Source organism: Oncorhynchus nerka, linkage group LG15, assembly GCF_034236695.1.
Source record: "Oncorhynchus nerka isolate Pitt River linkage group LG15, Oner_Uvic_2.0, whole genome shotgun sequence".
NCBI lineage: Eukaryota > Metazoa > Chordata > Actinopteri > Salmoniformes > Salmonidae > Oncorhynchus > Oncorhynchus nerka.
The window spans coordinates 48,254,411-48,274,961 of record NC_088410.1 but is presented as its reverse complement, the minus strand read 5'-3'; the positions used below and the strand labels follow the sequence as shown (position 1 = coordinate 48,274,961).

Below are 20,551 nucleotides of genomic sequence, written 5' to 3'. Positions count from 1 at the left end.
GCATTTTCATCACAGTAATATTTCTCATGAAAACTAGAACAGAAGCAGTTAATGTATAAAGCACATTCAGCTTGTCAGTATGTATATAAGGTATAGTCTGTCTCCATTCTCATGAGGAGAGTAAACAGCATATTAAATCATGATAGGTAGTAACTGTGTGTATATATATGTTCCATGAAATAATATAATTACAAAGTTATAACATTTATCAACACAATTTTAACAGTACATGACATACATAACAAGTATGTTGTTCACTGCAACAATATCAGTAGCTTGTCTCAAATATAGCATAAAGCAAAAAGTGTGCTGGTACCACTTCATATAATATTTCTTACGATCTTCAAAAATGAAATACGTTTGTATTCAACGTGGGCCTTGCACGAACGTGTGTGTTTGTATTCAGTGTGTGACTGTCAAACCTCAGATGGACAAATAAAACAATGGTGACTCCGCCCACATTGAGCCCCGCCCCGAACTGCCCACTGCAGTCAGGGGTATTTCAAACATGCAGTGTTGACTTAGATTGTTGACAACATGTAAACTATTTTTTACTTCCAAATGTTTATTGAAAACATAAATACATTTGTACAATGAGCACTTGTTGTCGCTCAAATACATCGTTACCGTTGTTGGTTAGCTAGCTAGGGATTTTTTTTTGCCATATTAGCATAGATATGACATGAGTCAAAACACATGGAATCATATAACCTGTCTATATGAACCAGAAAAAAGGAGCCAGTGAAATGTCTCGCTTTTTATTCTATCTCTGGTTCAGTTGCATAGAAATAGATAGAGGACGTATCTTTGTATCTGTGGCATTATAGCGTCTGTGACAGCACGGGCAGTGCCATTGAGACTATCTCTGCTCCCAACTCTTAGGAATCCCCACCCAGTTGACTACTTTAAAATGATTGAATTCCGCAATGGCAATTTTCATGCTAAAATGTGTTATATCCAAGGATGATTCCTCTATCTATCTATCTCTATGTTCAGTTGCCAGTAGCTACTGAGGCTAGCCGTCAACCGGATGACGATTCGACGATTGACGTCGAATGTATGCTTGTCATTGGATATGAATTTTCTTCAAAGATGGTTCTGTAATATCCTCGTTAGTGTACAGTTTGCTGAGAAACGGACGGTTGATATGACAGTATTTCTTTCCGACACAGGTAAATAGCAACACACAGCCAGCTGCGGTTGATCTGTTGTGTTATTGTTTTCATTAGGTTAGCCAACTAGCTACCGTTAGTTAGCTCCAGCTAGCCTGTGCGGCCTTCAATAACAGTGAGACACTGCTTCACACAACGCTGACTGAAACTTGCTTGCTAGCCCGCTTTGCTGGTTGTACAGGTTGTGACAGCGTAACTTGCCTATTGCTAACCATGCATTATGTTCATTTTCGACTGTGTTATTTACCTGCCATAATGCTAATTTTGCTACTTAGCTAAATGTCCAAATGCATTGGTACCATTGAAGACATAGCTAGGCTCGCGTCTGTTGAAGATATCATCAGCTAGCTAACTTGGGTGTAACTAACGTTAATCATTAGTCCAAACATGTGGGTTTTGCAGAGAGAACGAGTTTCTATTAGACAAATTCAGGTAGGTCCCTCCCCTTAGTTCGGGTTAAGGGTGTTTTCACATGTTATTCCTTTCAGACTAATTTGGTGAACTCTGTGCGGTTCTCTTAATGTTTTGTTCAGTATGAACACTGCAACGGAACTCAGACCCTTTAAGAGTACCCGAAGCGAACCGAACTGAGACCATTCCGAAAGTTGGTCTGAGTTCGGTTCGCTTCAATTCCACGGTCCGGTTCCCTTTTTTTGGGCATTGTGAACACAAAGCCCCCCAGGTTCGCTTGTCATTAATCCCGCACCACACACCAGACCAGGATTTTCCCAAACTCTGTCCTAGGCCCCCCCCTGGGTACACGTTTTAGTTTTTGCTCTAGCACTACACAGCTGATTCAAAATAACCAACTCATCATCAAGCTTTGATTATTTGAAATCAACTGTGTAGTGCTTGGGCAACAATCAACTTGTATCCGGGGGCTGAGTTTGAGAAACCCTGCACTAGATGGTGCCACAAGACAGAAGATGATGTGCGGGTTCGTAGAAAAAAATGTCTGCTGTTTTTGGATATTGATTAGCGATTGTCAACGTGTGGAGTTTTTAGTTCTGATTTATTTGTTTGCAATATGTAATCTATACGTTTTTAAAAACCATGAGTAATTTAGCAGACTAATCCAGATCAAATTACAGTAGTGAGTGCATACAGTTTCGAACTGATCCCCGTGGGAAATGAACATATAACCCTGGCGTCACAAGCTCCATGGTCTACCAACGGAGCTACACAGGATCACCTATAGGCTAAGAGAGCTTCCTAAACTGTTTATTAGATTGTGGAGTATGAATGGTGTGAGTGGACAAAAACATAATTGGTGAGAATCACAACATGGGTACCAAATGAATTCTAGCTCTTAAATGGGCAGTAGCCTACATTGGGTGTACAATTTTCAATGACAGCATTATTTAATTTGCATTTATTCTTCAAATCAAATGACATTTTATTTGTCACATACACATGGTTAGCAGATGTTAATGCGAGTGTAGTGAAATTCTTGTGCTTCTATTTCCGACCATGCAGTAATATCTAACAAGTCATCTAACCTAACAATTTCACAACAACTACCTTAAACACACAAGTGTAAAGGAATGAATAAGAATATGTACATAAAAAAATATGAATGAGCGATGGCCGAACGGCATAGGCAAGATGTAGTAGATGGTATTGAGTGCAGTATATACATATGAGATGAGTATGTAAACAAAGTGGCATAGTTAAAGTGGCTAGTGATACATATATTACATAAGGATGCAGTAGATGATATAGAGTACAGTGTATACATATGAGATGAATAATGTAGGGTATGTAAACATTATATTAGGGAGCATTGTTTAAAGTGGCTAGTGATATATTTTACATCATTTCCCATCAATTCCCATTATTAAAGTGGCTGGAGTTGAGTCAGTGTGTTGGCAGCAGCCACTCAATGTTAGTGGTGGCTGTTTAACAGTCTGATGGCCTTGAGATAGAAGCTGTTTTTCAGTCTCTCGGTCCCAGCTTTGATGCACCTGTACTGACCTCGCCTTCTGGATGATAGCGGGGTGAACAGGCAGTGGCTCGGGTGGTTGTTGTCCTTGATGATCTTTATGGCCTTCCTGTGACATCGGGTGGTGTAGGTGTCCTGGAGGGCAGGTAGTTTGCCCCCGGTGATGCGTTGTGCAGACCTCACTACCCTCTGGAGAGCCTTACGGTTGTGGGCGGAGCAGTTGCCGTACCAGGCGGTGATACAGCCCGACAGGATGCTCTCGATTGTGCATCTGTAGAAGTTTGTGAGTGCTTTTGATGACAAGCCAAATTTCCTCAGCCTCCTGAGGTTGAAGAGGCGCTGCTGCGCCTTCTTCACGATGCTGTCTGTGTGGGTGGACCAATTCAGTTTGTCTGTGATGTGTACGCCGAGGAACTTAAAACTTACTACCCTCTCCACTACTGTTCCATCGATGTGGATAGGGGGGTGTTCCCTCTGCTGTTTCCTGAAGTCCACAATCATCTCCTTAGTTTTGTTGACGTTGAGTGTGAGGTTATTTTCCTGACCCCACACTCCGAGGGCCCTCACCTCCTCCCTGTAGGCCGTCTCGTCGTTGTTGGTAATCAAGCCTACCACTGTTGTGTCGTCCGCAAACTTGATGATTGAGTTGGAGGCGTGCGTGGCCACGCAGTCGTGGGTGAACAGGGAGTACAGGAGAGGGCTCAGAACGCACCCTTGTGGGGCCCCAGTGTTGAGGATCAGCGGGGTGGAGATGTTGTTGCCTACCCTCACCACCTGGGGGGCGGCCCGTCAGGAAGTCCAGTACCCAGTTGCACAGGGCGGGGTCGAGACCCAGGGTCTTGAGCTTGACGACGAGCTTGGAGGGCACTATGGTGTTAAATGCCGAGCTGTAGTCGATGAACAGCTTTCTCACATAGGTATTCCTCTTGTCCAGATGGGTTAGGGCAGTGTGGTTGAGATTGCATCGTCTGTGGACCTATTTGGGCAGTAAGCAAATTGGAGTGGGTCTAGGGTGTCAGGTAGGGTGGAGGTGATATGGTCCTTGACTAGTCTCTCAAAGCACTTCATGATGACGGAAGTGAGACGGAAGTCATTTAGCTCAGTTACCTTCGCTTTCTTGGGAACAGGAACAATGGTGGCCCTCTTGAAGCATGTGGGAACAGCAGACTGGGATAAGGATTGATTTACTATGTCTGTAAACACACCAGCCAGCTGGTCTGCGCATGCTCTGAGGACGCGGCTGGGGATGCCGTCTGGGCCGCCTTGCGAGGGTTAACACGTTTAATGTTTTACTCACGTTGGTTGCAGGGAAGGAGAGCCCGCAGGTTTTGGTAGCAGGCCGTGTCAGTGGCACTGTGTTGTATTCAAAGCGAGAAAATATCTTGTTTAGTTTGTCTGGGAGCAAGACATTTGGGTCCGCGACGGGGCTGGTTTTCCTTTTGTAGTCCGTGATTGACTGTAGACCCTGCCACATACTTTTAACGTAAATATTGGCAGACACGAGAGGTATCTTCTGATTACAATTGTTTACTCTTATATGCTCTATGGGACCTTATATAGATAGGTGTGTTCCTTTTTCAAATCAAGTCCAGTCAATTGAATTTTCCACAGGTGGACTGGAATCCATTTGTAGAAACATCTCAAGGATGATCAATGGAAACAGAATGCACCTGTGCTCAAGTCTCATAGCAAAGGGTCTGAATACTTATGTAAATAAGTTATTAGTCTTTTAACATTTTTATGTGTGCAATGTTTTCGTAAACCTGTTTTCACTTTGTCATAATGGGGTATTGTGTGTAGATTGAGGGGAAAACAATTTTTTTATCCGTTTTAGAATAATGCTGTAACGTAACAAAATGTGGAATAAGTCAAGGGGTCTGAATAATTTCACGATGCACAAAGTTGTTTACATCCCTGTTAGTGAGCATTTCTCCTTTGCCAAGATATTCCACACCTCTCAGGTGGAAGGTCTTTCAATAAACTGATTAAACAGCATGATCATCTCCCTGCCCAGTCATGTGAAATCTTAGATTAGGGCCTATTGAATTGATTTAAATTGACTGATTTCCTTTTATGAACTGCAACTCAGTAAAATCTTTGAAATTGTTGCATTTTTATTTATTTTTAGTGTAGCTAGTATAGCAAAACAGCAAGTGTCTGTTGCTCATGCAATCTGGGCCTGTTGTCTGTTTATCATGCAGTTGTCAATGGGTTTAGGGTTGCCTTTTTTATTTAACGTTACCCAGCAATAATTTGGTTTTGCCTAACCTTGAGTCAAAAAATCTTTAGTCAACTTGGCTGGCTAGCTAATATGTTACTTGTATTTTGTTGTTAGCTTCAGCTAGCTAGCTAACTTATCTCTAGAAAGAACTGTGCACTAAGTTGTTGCTGTGTCTTCTATGCTTTTCAAGATGACCTTTTACGGTTGTACACCTGAACAGTATCTGTCTCCAGTCCACTATTTGGCACTTGCAATGTACATTTGGCACTCTCAGTGAAGCCCTTTTTGTTAATATTAGCATTCCTTTTAGATAATTCTGGCGATAACACGACAAGGCTCTCTCTCTCTGTTCAATGTCGTATTCACAGCGTGGGTCTACTTCAAATGTGCCTTTTCTCACATTTTGCCTTTTGAAGCTACATGAAAAGGTCAAACTGAATATGAACTTATGGGAATATCAAGCATCAGGGTCCACCTTATATGTAATGGGCATTTGTTGTTGCTTGAATAAGTCTACTTCAGGCTGGCTCTATGAGTCTACTCTGTTTACGCATATGCTGACTCCACTCCTCTGTACACACAGGTAACAATTGGACCCAGTAGAAGCAAAAGCCACTGCCATGTATTCAGAATGGAGGTCTCTGCACCTGGTGGTGCAGAGCGACCTAGGCCACCTGAGTGTCCTTCACTCGTACCCTCCGGTGGTGGGGCGTGACGTGGCCAATGCAGTGGTTAGACCTCTGGGGTGACCCTGGGCACCCCGTCCACCGATAGCATGCTCAAGACCGACAAAGAGGTAGGCAAGACTGTGCTGAAAACAACCCAGATTATTTTGCATAGCTGAATCAGATGTGTATGTAGATGCATGTGTAAGCCATACGGGGTGAATACTTTTTTGACTTTGCCCATCTAGGGGGAACTACCCTAGAACTCCAACATTCCAACTTGCATTTTACGTTCAAGGGGAATAAGCTAGCTACAGCTGTCGGTTGAAAGTGAAGTTGGAATGTTGGATTTCTAGGGTAGTTCCCCAACTAGGCCTACTTGATTCTTTGCTGTAGGTATGGGGAGGGTATACTAATGTCAAGCTCCACTTCATTGCCACTCATTAGAATTGAGAAGTACAAGTTTCTTCCCTCTTTAGCTCCAAGTTCTTCTGACATTGTTCTGCCTAATTTCCTCAAAAACATAGGCTACATGATACATCCAACACACCTTTCATAGACTAGGCTTTGTCAGTCCCTTATTTTTAGAAAACCAAGGATGCTGAATGGTCACCTTCACATTTGGACTAAGGCTACATCCTGGAAATTGAAACATTATATATTTTTTCTACTGTGCTTGATTGAAAAACACACCACCACCTCCCTCTCTAAATTATGTTGTGTTTTCAAATCTCTTCTCTCTGATTGCTGCTGGGTGAAAAATAGCATTTTTCACCCCCTTTTGTCTGTGGAAAATGTGCTGCTCACTTCCCCATCATGTTTGCCTTGTAGCTCGGATACCCCCAGGCCTTTGGGCTTGCTTGATAACATAACAGGATTTCCTGAGTATATCCCCGGGGCATTCGACCCCTGCTGCTTTATAGTGACAGTGTTTCTCCACCCCAGTGGAAAACGTCTCTTTGAGCTCACCCCCTGTCCAGTCTCAGCAGCCAGATCAGGCCTGTTTGTAATAGGCAAAGGAAAATGTAAGCCATCTGCCAAAGAATGTACGCATGGCCTTAATTCTCATCTCTTTCTCTTTCCTGCTAATTTTAGTTTGCCAGATAAGTCTCTTGTCATGCACTTATTTATATAGTACCATTCAAAAGTTGACACTCATTCAAGGGTTTTTCTTTATTTTGACAATTTTCTACATTTTACAATAATAGTGAAGGCATCAACTATGAAATAACACATGGAATGTAGATACCAAAAAATTGTTAGACGAATCAAAAATATATAGCCACCCTTTGCCTTGATGACAGCTTTGCATATTCTTTGCATTCTCTCAATCAGCTTTACCTGGAATGCTTTTCCAACAGTCTTGAAAGAGTTCCCACATGCTGAGCACTTGTTTGCTGCTTTTCCTTTACTCTGCGGTCCAACTCATCTCAAACAATCTTAATTGGGTTGAGGTCTGATGATTGTGGAGTCCAGGTCATCTGATGCAGCACTCCATTACTCCCCTTGGTCAAATAGCCCTTATACAGCCTGGAGGTGTGTTTTGGGTCATTGTCCTGGTGAAAAACAAATGATACACCATCCCATCTGCTTTGCACTTAGAGGGACTATCGCTACAGAATGCTGTGGTAGCCATGCTGGTTAAGTGTATCTTGAATTCAAAATATGTCAGACGGTGTCACCATCACACCTCCATGCTTCACGGTGGGAACCACACATGCGGAGATCCTCCGTTCACCTACTCTGCGTCTCACAAAGACACAGCGGTGGAACCAAAAATCTCAAATTTGGACTCATCAGACCAAAGGACAGATGTTCCCCGGCCTAATGTCCATTGCTCATGTTTCTTGGCCAAGCAAGTCACTTCTTATTGGTGTCCTTGTTAGTAGTGGTTTCTTGCAGCAATTTGACCATGAAGGCCTGATTCACGCAGTTTCCTCTGAATAGTTGATCTTGAGATATCTGTTACTTGAACTCTGAAGCATTTATTTAGGCTGCAATTTCTGAGGTAACTCTAATAAACTTCTCCTCTGCAGCAGAGGTAACTCTGGGTCTTCCTTTCCTGTTGTGGTCCTCATGAGAGCCAGTTTCATCATAGCGCTTGATGGTTTTTGTGACTGCACTTGAAGAAACTTTAAAAGTTCTTAATGTTCTGTATTGACTGACCTTCATGTCTTAAAGTAATGATTGACAGTCGTTTATCTTTGCTTATTTGAGCTGTTCCTGCATAATATGGACTTGGTCTTTTACCAAATAGCCCTATCGTCTGTATACCACCCCTACCTTGACACAACCCAATTGGCTCAAACACTTTAAGAAGGAAAGAAATTCCACAAATGAACTTAACAAGGCACACCAGTTAATTGAAATGCATTCCAGGTGACCTCCTCATGAGTAGTGGTTGAAGCTGTTTGCCAAGAGTGTACAAAGCTGTCATCAAGTCAAAGGGTTGCTATTTTGAAGTATATAAAATATATTTTGATTTGTTTAACACTTTGTTACTACAGAATTCCATATGTGTTATTTAATAGTTTTGATGTCTTCACGATTATTCCACAATGTAGGAAATAATAAAAATAAAGAAAAACCCTTGAATGAGTAGTTGTTCTAAAACTTTTGACCAGATATATACAGTTGGGCAAAAAAGTATTTAGTCAGCCACCAATTGTGCAAGTTCTCCCACTTAAAAATATTAGAGAGGCCTGTAATTTTCATCATAGGTACACTTCAACTATGACAGACTAAATGAGAAAAGAAATCCAGAAAATCACATTGTAGGATTTTTTATGAATTTATTTGCAAATTATGGTGGAAAATAAGTATTTGTCACCTACAAACAAGCAAGATTTCTGGCTCTCACAGACCTTCTTTAAGAGGCTCCTCTGTCCTCCACTCGTTACCTGTATTAATGGCACATGTTTGAACTTGTTATCAGTATAAAAGACATCTGTCCACAACCTCAAACAGTCAAACTCCAAACTCCACTATGGCCAAGACCAAAGAGCTGTCAAAGGACACCAGAAACAAAATTGTAGACCTGCACCAGGCTGGGAAGACAATCTGCAATAGGTAAGCAGCTTGGTTTGAAGAAATCAACTGTGGGAGCAATTATTAGGAAATGGAAGACATACAAGACCACTGATAATCTCCCTCGATCTGGGGCTCCACGCAAGGTCTCACCCCGTGGGGTCAAAATGATCACAAGAACGGTGAGCAAAAATCCCAGAGCCACACGGGGGGCACCTAGTGAATGACCTGCAGAGAGCTGGGACCAAAGTAACAAAGCCATCAGTAACACACTACGCCGCCAGGGACTCGAATCCTGCAGTGCCAGACGTGTCCCCCTGCTTAAGCCAGTACATGTCCAGGCCCGTCTGAAGTTTGCTAGAGAGCATTTGGATGATCCAGAAGAAGATTGGGAGAATGTCATATGGTCAGATGAAACCAAAATAGAACTTTTTGGTAAAAACTCAACTCGTCGTGTTTGGAGGACAAAGAATGCTGAGTTGCATCCAAAGAACACCATACCTACTATGAAACATGGGGGTGGAAACATCATGCTTTGGGGCTGTTTTTCTGCAAAGGGAGCAGGACGACTGATCCGTGTAAAGGAAAGAATGAATGGGGCCATGTATTGTGAGATTTTGAGTGAAAACCTCCTTCCATCAGCAAGGGCATTGAAGATGAAACGTGGCTGGGTCTTTCAGCATGACAATGATCCCAAACACACCGCCCGGGCAACGAAGGAGTGGCTTCGTAAGAAGCATTTCAAGGTCCTGGAATGGCCGAGCCAGTCTCCAGATCTCAACCCCATAGAAAATCTTTGGAGGGAGTTGAAAGTCCGTGTTGCCCAGCAACAGCCCCAAAACATCACTGCTCTAGAGGAGATCTACATGGAGGAATGGGGCAAAATACCAGCTACAGGGTGTGAAAACCTTGTGAAGACTTACAGAAAACATTTGACCTCTGTCATTGCCAACAAAGGGTATATAACAAAGTGTTGACAAACTTTTGTTATTGACCAAATACTTATTTTCCACCATAATTTGCAAATAAATTCATAAAAAAATGTGATTTTCTGTATTTTTTAAAATAATTTTGTCTGTCATAGTTGAAATGTACCTATGATAAATTACAGGCCTCTCTCATCTTTTAAAGTGGGAGACCTTGCACAATTGGTGGCTGACTAAATACTTTTTTGCCCCACTGTATATATATATATATACACACACACACACACAGTTGAAGTCGGAAGATTACATACACCTTAGCCAAATACATTTAAAATCAGTTTTTCACAATTCCTGACATTTGATGTGAGTAACATTTCCCTGTCTTAGGTCAGTTAGGATCAGCACTTTATTTTAAGTAATGTAAAATGTCAGAATAATAGTAGAGAATTAATTTCAGATTAAATTTTCTTTCATCACATTCTCAGTGGGTCAGAAGTTTACAAATTCAATTAGTATTTGGTAATATTGCCTTTCAATTGTTTAACTTGGGTCAAATGTTTCGGGTAGCCTTCCACAATCTTCCCACAATAATTTGGGTGAATTTTGGCCCATTCCTCCTGACAGAGCTGGTGTAACTGAGTCAGGTTTGGAGGCCTCCTTGCTCGCACACACTTTTTCAGTTCTGCCCACAAATGTTCTATGGGCTTGAGGTCAGGGCTTTGTGATGGCCACTCCAATACCTTGACTTTGTTGTCCTTAAGCCATTTTGCCACAACTTTGGAAGTATGCTTGGGGTCATTGTCCATTTGGAAGACCCATTTGCAACCAAGCTTTACCTTCCCGACTGATGTCTTGAGATGTTTCTTCAATATATTCACGTAATTTTCCTCTCTCATTGATGCCATCTATTTTGTGAAGTCCACAAGTCCCTCCTGCAGCAAAGCACACCCACATCAGGATGCTGCATCCCCGTGCTTCACGGTTGGGATGGTGTTCTTCGGTTTGCAAGCATCACCCCCTGTTCCTCAAAATATAACGATGGTCATTATTGGCAAACAGTTATATTTTTGTTTCATCAAACCAGAGGATATTTCTCCAAAAAGTTCAATCTTTGTTCCCTTGTGCAGTTGCAAACCGTTGTCTGGATTTTTTTTATGGTGGTTTTGGAGCAGAGGCTTATTCCTTGCTGAGTGGCCTTTCAGGTTAGGTTGATATAGGACTTGTTTTACTGTGGATATAGATACTTTTGTACCTGTTTCCTCCAGAAAAGAGGCACTGAGTTTGAAGGCCTTGAAATGCATCCACAGGTGCACCTCCAATTGACTCAAAGGATGTCAAGTAGCCTATCAGAAGCTTCTCAGGCCATGACATAATTTTCTGGAATTTTCCAAACTGTTTAAAGACAGTCAACTTTGTGTATGTAATCTTTTGATACAGTGAAATAATATGTCTGTAAACAATTGTTGGCAAAATGACGTGTGTCATAAACAAAGTAGTGGTCCTAACCGACTTGCCAAAACTATAGTTTGTTAACAAGAAATTTGTCGAGTTGTTGAAAAACGAGTTTTTGACTCCAACCTAAGTGGTATGTAAACTACTCTCGTCTGAGTGTATCAGAGCGCAGAAAAATGAATTTATGAGCGCTCGACACCGGTTGAATATGGCTGGTGTCAGTAAACGTCCTGCAAAAAAAAAACAAATTAAATTGTTTCCAGCAGCACAATTAGTCACCTACGCTCTAGTTAACACAAACTGCCTAACCAGCTCTGCCAGGGCGAGTGGTCTCATTTGTGCCTGGAAGTAGCTAGCAAGCTAGCCAACGTTAGCTTTTGTGCTTGACTGCCGTTTTAAGGCCAGAACGCTCAAATCAACCCTACTCCTCTGCCCGAAATGTCCGGTGTGTGCTCCGAGAGCAATCTGAAAACGCTCTGAGTTTGTGAGCGCAGGCACTCCCGATTTGAATTTAAGAACACACCCAATAGAAATGTGTTATGCTAGCAAGAGGTTGCATAGCAACAGCATCAACTTCCGGTGGCGAAGTAGAAGTCAATGACCAAGTACGTTCAACTGAAGGTTCAGCTACACTACAATTAGGGTTTGGAAATGTAATGCCCCTTAGATATTAATTTATTCCAATCCTCTTATGCTGTATCCTACCCCCGGTAGTCACGTTGTACAGCGCCGTATTTTCCATTTCATTTGGAGTTTTTCTCGGAATAGAAACACCATAATATATTAATCAAATGAATTAAGACAAATTTCATAAAATCATTATTACAAAAAAGGTTTTAAATTCTCTGGTAATGCCAATATGGAAGACAAATGCTTCTCAAAGATGCCCTCTAGTGGTCAAACTAGCACTAACAGAAGAAATGGCTGACAAATAAATAACGTGCCACAGAATGCTGTTGCAGCCCGCAAGGTGTGATGCAGTATGACACAACTTTTAAAGGAGGAACCACTGTAGATTTTCTGCGATTTAAATTGAACTTAAAAAAAAATATATATAGATATATATATTTTTTAAAATTTTAAATATGTCTTCTATAGGCTATTACAACAATTTAAATATAGAATGTAGGTCCTTGAAAATTACAGTTAAGTCCTCGAATTTGACTTGTCAGTATGAACCCCGCATAGGCTACTTGCCTGGCCCGTAAATGAAAGATGAAAATCACCTGCTATTGAAATTATGCACGCATCATTCACTGTAGTTGGTAAAAATGTAAAATGGTCCCCTTTTGTGTGGTTTTAAGCATTGTTGTGAACTTAGAACATCCAATTTTGTTTTTCTATTAGTATGTTTTTGAAAGCGAAAACCTAAAAAAATCTTCTCTTTTTTGTATTTTTTTTGTTGCTTTGATTTAGTTTTGGTATCAAGTATCGTTTAGATTCTGCACTTTAGAGGATTTTGCATTTCACACTTTATTTATGTCTCTTCTTTTGCTGTTACAGTAAATCTTTCCAAATCAATGTAAGAACACAAGGACATGCTAATTTAAAAGATGGCTAGTCATTATTCGCCTGGTTCTGTATGGAATGCAGGCCCATTATGGGACACAGGCCAGGTCATTATCAATTTTTAGTGTGACCAAATCATCTGCTGGTGCCACCAACTGAAACAGTTAGTGTAGAACACTGCAGTTTATAAAGGGGTAGGTCACCTAGCTTGGGGAACCGCCCTGATTGCTGTGTTTTGAGACATGACATGACAGAATGGTGAACACTGCAATCAGGCTGGTTCCACCAGGCAATAAGCCTAGTTCACCTACATTTCTGAATGATTTGAATTCATTTTTGAAAGTAGCCTTGATCCACACTCTAGGTTTAGAATACTACACATAGTCACGGTCACTCATGTGGATGAACCATCACTGTGTTTGAAATTAGGTTAATTTCACTACAATCAGCATAATTCAGCCTAAAGAAAATTGTTTACCTCAATGCAGCAATAGTTCATCATATTGTGCTCATCTTTCAAGTGTTAAGTCATTCACCCTTTCCCCAAGTATTCTGACAATGACTGATATCTGACTGTCTAGCTTGCAGCAGTCCAATGCGGAATGTCTCTTTCTAACGGCAGAGTTCTTGGTGTGATGTGATTGACAGGTGAAGTGGACAATGGAGGTGCTGTGCTACGGCCTAACCCTGCCTTTGGACGGGGACACGGTTAAGCTGTGCGTGGACGTCTACACGGACTGGATCATGGCGCTGGTCGCTCCGCGCGACTCCATCCCCCAGCCAATCGCCAAGGAGCCCAACCTCTACGTGCAGACCATCCTCAAACACCTCCACAACCTCTTCCTGCCCAGGTACAAGCTAACTGTGTGCCTACGCTCTGGCTAGACGCTAATTGTGTGCTAATTGTAATTGTGTGCATCTTCCTCACAAAGAGTATCGCTATTCTAGCCCTCCTCATTTAGACTGGATACCTGTTTTCCTGTTCACAAGTGAACCGTGAAGAATATCGCTGCTGAGCATAGGTCTTCAAACCCTGTTGAGAGGTTGAGTAGTAACCGGAAGATTTTTTGTTTTGTGTTGAAATGTATTTTTACTTCTCAGTTACCGTTGGTAGCTAGCTCCACGGCTAGCTTACCCTACCTACAACATGGTAGCATTGTAGTTCCCTTCACCCTGAAGTAGCTGCTAGTTAGCTAACACTCAGGCAAGCTAACCAAACCAGCATTACTGCCTGCAACACAGTAAAATTGCTAGCTCCCTTCTCTAGAGTAGTTAAACCTACGTTTATTTGTTTGTGTTAACTAGACTTACTGGCTAGCCTCACGGCTCTGTGGTTGTGAGAGAATACCTACCCGACGTAAAACTGCCCCCACGTGGTTCCCTTCAGCCAGCACTATGCTAGCTACAGCATACCTTAGCCAAATCAAATCAAATTTGATTTGTCACATACACATGGTTAGCAGATGTTAATGCGAGTGTAGCGAAATGCTGGTGTTTCTAGTTCCGAAAATGCAGTAATAACCAACAAGTAATCTAACTAACAATTCCAAAACTACTGCCTTATACACACAAGTGTAAGGGGATAAAGAATATGTACATAAAGATATATGAATGAGTGATGGTACAGAGCGGCATAGTCAAGATGCAGTAGATGGTATCGAGTACAGTATATACATATGAGATGAGTATGTAAACAAAGTGGCATAGTTAAAGTGGCTAGTGATACATGTATTACATAAAGATGCAGTAGATGATATAGAGTACAGTATATACGTATACATATGAGATGAATAATGTAGGGTATGTAAACATTATATTAGGTAGCACGAGGCAGCTGCAAGCTTACACATGACTATGCTCATCCTAGCTAGCATTAGCCGTAAGGCTTCTACTAGCTAGCTTACAGTGGCTAGCATTCTGGAACGCAAGCTAACCACACTACCATTCCTACCTGCACATATGGTCGCATTAGCAGGGATAGGTATCTCGGAAACAAGTTCCCTGCCTGCCCAGACTGTAGTATTGCTAGCTCCCTTCTCTTGTTTAGTGCAACTTACGTTCACTCGTTTGTGTTGACAAGACTTAACGGTTTGGGCTTACGGCATTATGGTCATTGGGAGATTTTCATCATGAATTCTAACAACGCACCCATGCTGTTCCCTTTGGCGAGCACTGTACTAGCTATAGCTTACCCTTAGCCTCGAGGTCGTTTCTAGCTAGCTAACGCCTTCCCTAGCCGCACAGCTATAACATTCATACACAGTGCTCAGTTCAGCTAGCCATTAGCCGGAAGGCATCTAATGAGCAAGCTCACGCCTGTCAAGGCTAATTCGTAGCAATGCTGAAAAGCCAGCTATTACTGGCCAGCTTGCTTCTCTCATTTTATTTTTATTTTTTCAATTTTTATTTCACCTTTATTTAAACAGGTAGGCTAGTTGAGAACAAGTTCTCATTTGCAACTCGACCTGGCCAAGATAAAGCAAAGTAGTGTGACACAAACAACAGTGCAGAGTTACACATGGAATAAACAAGCGTACAGTCAATAACACAATAGAAAAAAGTCTATATACAGTGTGTGCAAATGGTGTGAGGAGGTAGGCAATAAATAGGCCATAGTAGTGAGGTGATTACAATTTAGCAGATTAACACTGGAGTGATAAATGAGCAGATTATTATGTGCAAGTAGAGATACTGGTGTGCAAAAGAGCAGAAAAGTAAATAAAAACAATATGGGGATGAGGTAGGTAGATTGGGTGGACTATTTACAGATGTGCTATGTACAGCTGCAGCGATCGGTTAGCTGCTCAGATAGCTGATATTTAAAGTTGGTGAGGGAAATTTGTCTCCAGCTTTAGCGATTTTTGCAATTCGTTCCAGTCACTGGCAGCAGAGAACTGGAAGGAAAGGCGGCCAAAGGGGGTGTTGGCTTTGGGGATGACCAGTGAGATATACCTGCTGGAGCGCGTGCTACGGGTGGGTATTATCGTGACCAGTGAGCTGAGATAAGGCAGAGCTTTACCTAGCATAGATTTATAGATGACCTGGAGCCAGTGGGTCTGGCGACAAATATGTAGTGAGGGCCAGCCGACTAGAGCATACAGGTCGCAGTGGTGGGTGATATAAGGGGCTTTGGTAACAAAACGGATGGCACTGTGATATACTGCATCCAGTTGCTGAGTAGAGTATTGAAAGCTATTTTGTTGATGACATTGCCGAAGTCGAGGATCGGTAGGATAGTCAGTTTTACTAGGGTAGGTTTTTGGCGGCGTGAGGGAAGGAGGCTTTGTCGAGAAATAGAAAGCTGATTCTAGATTTGATTTTGGATTGGAGATGTTTAATATGAGTCTGGAAGGAGAGGTAGGTATTTGTAGTTGTCCACATGTTATAGGTCAGAACCGTCCAGGGTAGTGATGCTAGTCGGGCGGGCAGGTTCCCGGCAGCGAACGGTTGAAAAGCATGCGTTTGGTTTTTACTAGTGTTTAAGAGCAGTTGGAGGCCACGGAAGGAGTGTTGTATGGCATTGAAGCTTGTTTGGAAGTTAGTTAACACAGTGTCCTAAGAAGGGCCAGATGTATACAGATTAGTGTCGTCTGCGTAGAGGTGGATCAGGGAATCACCCGCAGCAAGAGCGACATCATTGATATATATACAGAGAAAAGAGTCGGCCTGAGAATTGAACCCGGTGGTACCCCCATAGAGACTGCCAGAGGTCCGGACAACAGGCCCTCCCATTTGACACACTGAACTCTGTCTGCAAAGTAGTTGGTGATGACAGTCATACAAACGCACACTTTTCTTAAATTAAAGATACCGTACTATTACCGTGGGCCCACTGTACCGTTGCATCCCTAGTGAAGACTAACACCAAATGCCTCACAGCTAAGTGTCGACAAGCACACGCATAACTCGGTTAAGCAATGCTTGTCCCTCTGAGTTATTATGGCCCTGCAATGGGAATCTAACTTGCTCATGCAGGTCTCCAACAAGCCCCGCGAGTGTTAAGTTGTACAGAGTACCGGCTTGTGATAAGCCAACAAGCATGTCCCCACTCCATGCCTAACAGCACTGTGTCTCCTGAAATGCAAGGGCACAGGGCCATGATATTTCGATCAAAGTGTCTCTCTTTGACGCCAATAGGGGGTGCAACCCCACTACATCGGTTGAGTGCGAGTCATCAGGCTTGTGGACAGCTCTTTCTCATAGCGGAGATTCGACACGCAAGCACAGTTACTCCCTAAGGGCTGTCTACTATTACGACGGGATACAAAGCTTCAGTTCGCTATGAAATGACCCATTTTCTACTGGGTTCTATTTCATTTCGTACTTTACTGACTTTATTGTCCCCATGGGGAAATTTTGTTGCAGTGTCATGTACATGTTTAAAGTGGCGTTTTAAATACAAAACAAATTGACAATACAACTTTCATAACAGTTACATACCAATAAAATGAGACTAGCCTACTGGGTCGATAGGAACATTTAGCCTGAGCTATTTAGGAGGGATGTGACACATGGCTCAAATGATTGTCTAGTTCTGTTTTTCCTGCCGAGGGGTGCCCTATACTCTGCACCCAGAGGGGAGTATTTCAAATTCTGGGTACAGGGGGTTGCTTGGGTCTAAAATTATTTAGTGAGCCTATCTCGTCCAGGCCTGCCTATCTGTTTGACTCTATGTACCTTGCTTGCTGTGGTGATAATCCTTCTCAGCATATTTCTCTGGCTGACAGTGGCTTTGCCAAACCAACAAACAATACAAAAAGTTAATAATCTCAATGAAAGATTTGTTAAACAGAGTCAGTATAGTACAGTCAACATTAAAAGATCCCAGCTTTTTGAGAAAGTAGAGTCTCTGTTGACTCTTTTTGAAGATCAGGTCTGTACATTTACTCCACTGAAGCTTATTGTCCAAGAGGACACCCAGATATTTCTTTACAATCTCGATGTTCTGACCTGCAACATCTATCAGAGGTAGGTGCTTTACACTTCCTATGCACATCTTTTTACATTTACATTTACATTTAAGTCATTTAGCAGACGCTCTTATCCAGAGCGACTTACAAATTGGTGCATTCACCTTATGACATCCAGTGGAACAGTAGTGCATCTAAATCTTTTAAGGGGGGTGAGAGGGATTACTTTATCCTATCCTAGGTATTCCTTAAAGAGGTGGGGTTTCAGGTGTCTCCGGAAGGTGGTGATTGACTCCGCTGTCCTGGCGTCGTGAGGGAGTTTGTTCCACCATTGGGGGCCAGAGCAGCGAACAGTTTTGACTGGGCTGCGCGGGAACTGTACTTTCCTCAGTGGTAGGGAGGCGAGCAGGCCAGAGGTGGATGAACGCAGTGCCCTTGTTTGGGTGTAGGGCCTGATCAGAGCCTGGAGGTACTGAGGTGCCGTTCCCCTCACAGCTCCGTAGGCAAGCACCATGGTCTTGTAGCGGATGCGAGCTTCAACTGGAAGCCAGTGGAGAGAGCGGAGGAGCGGGGTGACGTGAGAGAACTTGGGAAGGTTGAACACCAGACGGGCTGCGGCGTTCTGGATGAGTTGTAGGGGTTTAATGGCACAGGCAGGGAGCCCAGCCAACAGCGAGTTGCAGTAATCCAGACGGGAGATGACAAGTGCCTGGATTAGGACCTGCGCCGCTTCCTGTGTGAGGCAGGGTCGTACTCTGCGGATGTTGTAGAGCATGAACCTACAGGAACGGGCCATCGCCTTGATGTTAGTTGAGAACGACAGGGTGTTGTCCAGGATCACGCCAAGGTTCTTAGCGCTCTGGGAGGAGGACACAATGGAGTTGTCAACCGTGATGGCGAGATCATGGAACGGGCAGTCCTTCCCCGGGAGGAAGAGCAGCTCCGTCTTGCCGAGGTTCAGCTTGAGGTGGTGATCCGTCATCCACACTGATATGTCTGCCAGACATGCAGAGATGCGATTCGCCACCTGGTCATCAGAAGGGGGAAAGGAGAAGATTAATTGTGTGTCGTCTGCATAGCAATGATAGGAGAGACCATGTGAGGTTATGACAGAGCCAAGTGACTTGGTGTATAGCGAGAATAGGAGAGGGCCTAGAACAGAGCCCTGGGGACGCCAGTGGTGAGAGCGCGTGGTGAGGAGACAGATTCTCGCCACGCCTCCTGGTAGGAGCGACCTGTCAGGTAGGACGCAATCCAAGCGTGGGCCGCGCCGGAGATGCCCAACTCGGAGAGGGTGGAGAGGAGGATCTGATGGTTCACAGTATCGAAGGCAGCCGATAGGTCTAGAAGGATGAGAGCAGAGGAGAGAGAGTTAGCTTTAGCAGTGCGGAACGCCTCCGTGATACAGAGAAGAGCAGTCTCAGTTGAATGACTAGTCTTGAAACCTGACTGATTTGGATCAAGAAGGTCATTCTGAGAGAGATAGCGGGAGAGCTGGCCAAGGACGGCACGTTCAAGAGTTTTGGAGAGAAAAGAAAGAAGGGATACTGGTCTGTAGTTGTTGACATCGGAGGGATCGAGTGTAGGTTTTTTCAGAAGGGGTGCAACTCTCGCTCTCTTGAAGACGGAAGGGACGTAGCCAGCGGTCAGGGATGAGTTGATGAGCGAGGTGGGGTAAGGGAGAAGGTCTCCGGAAATGGTCTGGAGAAGAGAGGAGGGGATAGGGTCAAGCGGGCAGGTTGTTGGGCGGCCGGCCGTCACAAGACGCAAGATTTCATCTGGAGAGAGAGGGGAGAAAGAGGTCAGAGCACAGGGTAGGGCAGTGTGAGCAGAACCAGCGGTGTCGTTTGACTTAGCAAACGAGGATCGGATGTCGTCGACCTTCTTTTCAAAATGGTTGACGAAGTCATCTGCAGAGAGGGAGGAGGGGGGGGAGGAGGATTCAGGAGGGAGGAGAAGGTGGCAAAGAGCTTCCTAGGGTTAGAGGCAGATGCTTGGAATTTAGAGTGGTAGAAAGTGGCTTTAGCAGCAGAGAGAGAAGAGGAAAATGTAGAGAGGAGGGAGTGAAAGGATGCCAGGTCCGCAGGGAGGCGAGTTTTTCTCCATTTCCGCTCGGCTGCCCGGAGCCCTGTTCTGTGAGCTCGCAATGAGTCGTCGAGCCACGGAGCGGGAGGGGAGGACCGAGCCGGCCTGGAGGATAGGGGACATAGAGAGTCAAAGGATGCAGAAAGGGAGGAGAGGAGGGTTGAGGAGGCAGAATCAGGAGATAGGTTGGAGAAGGTTTGAGCAGAGGGAAGAGATGATAGGATGGAAGAGGAGAGAGTAGCGGGGGAGAGAGAGCGAAGGTTGGGACGGCGCGATACCATCCGAGTAGGGGCAGTGTGGGAAGTGTTGGATGAGAGCGAGAGGGAAAAGGATACAAGGTAGTGGTCGGAGACTTGGAGGGGAGTTGCAATGAGGTTAGTGGAAGAACAGCATCTAGTAAAGATGAGGTCGAGCGTATTTCCTGCCTTGTGAGTAGGGGGGGAAGGTGAGAGGGTGAGGTCAAAAGAGGAGAGGAGTGGAAAGAAGGAGGCAGAGAGGAATGAGTCAAAGGTAGACGTGGGGAGGTTAAAGTCGCCCAGAACTGTGAGAGGTGAGCCGTCCTCAGGAAAGGAGCTTATCAAGGCATCAAGCTCATTGATGAACTCTCCGAGGGAACCTGGAGGGCGATAAATGATAAGGATG

The 20,551-nt window shown here is 43.7% G+C and overlaps 1 protein-coding gene across 1 annotated transcript in view; it reads left to right on the top strand.

Annotated features, from left to right (window-relative positions):
- The first annotated feature begins 1,033 nt into the window (after positions 1-1,033).
- The window catches only part of LOC115142833 (ral GTPase-activating protein subunit beta-like), an 80,564-nt gene continuing 61,046 nt past the window's right edge, over positions 1,034-20,551 (top strand). The window contains 4 exon segments of the mRNA XM_065001651.1: positions 1,034-1,172; positions 5,919-6,073; positions 6,076-6,131; positions 13,563-13,765. Of these exon segments, the coding sequence (XP_064857723.1) occupies positions 5,956-6,073; positions 6,076-6,131; positions 13,563-13,765 (377 nt within the window). The 5' untranslated portion in view covers positions 1,034-1,172; positions 5,919-5,955.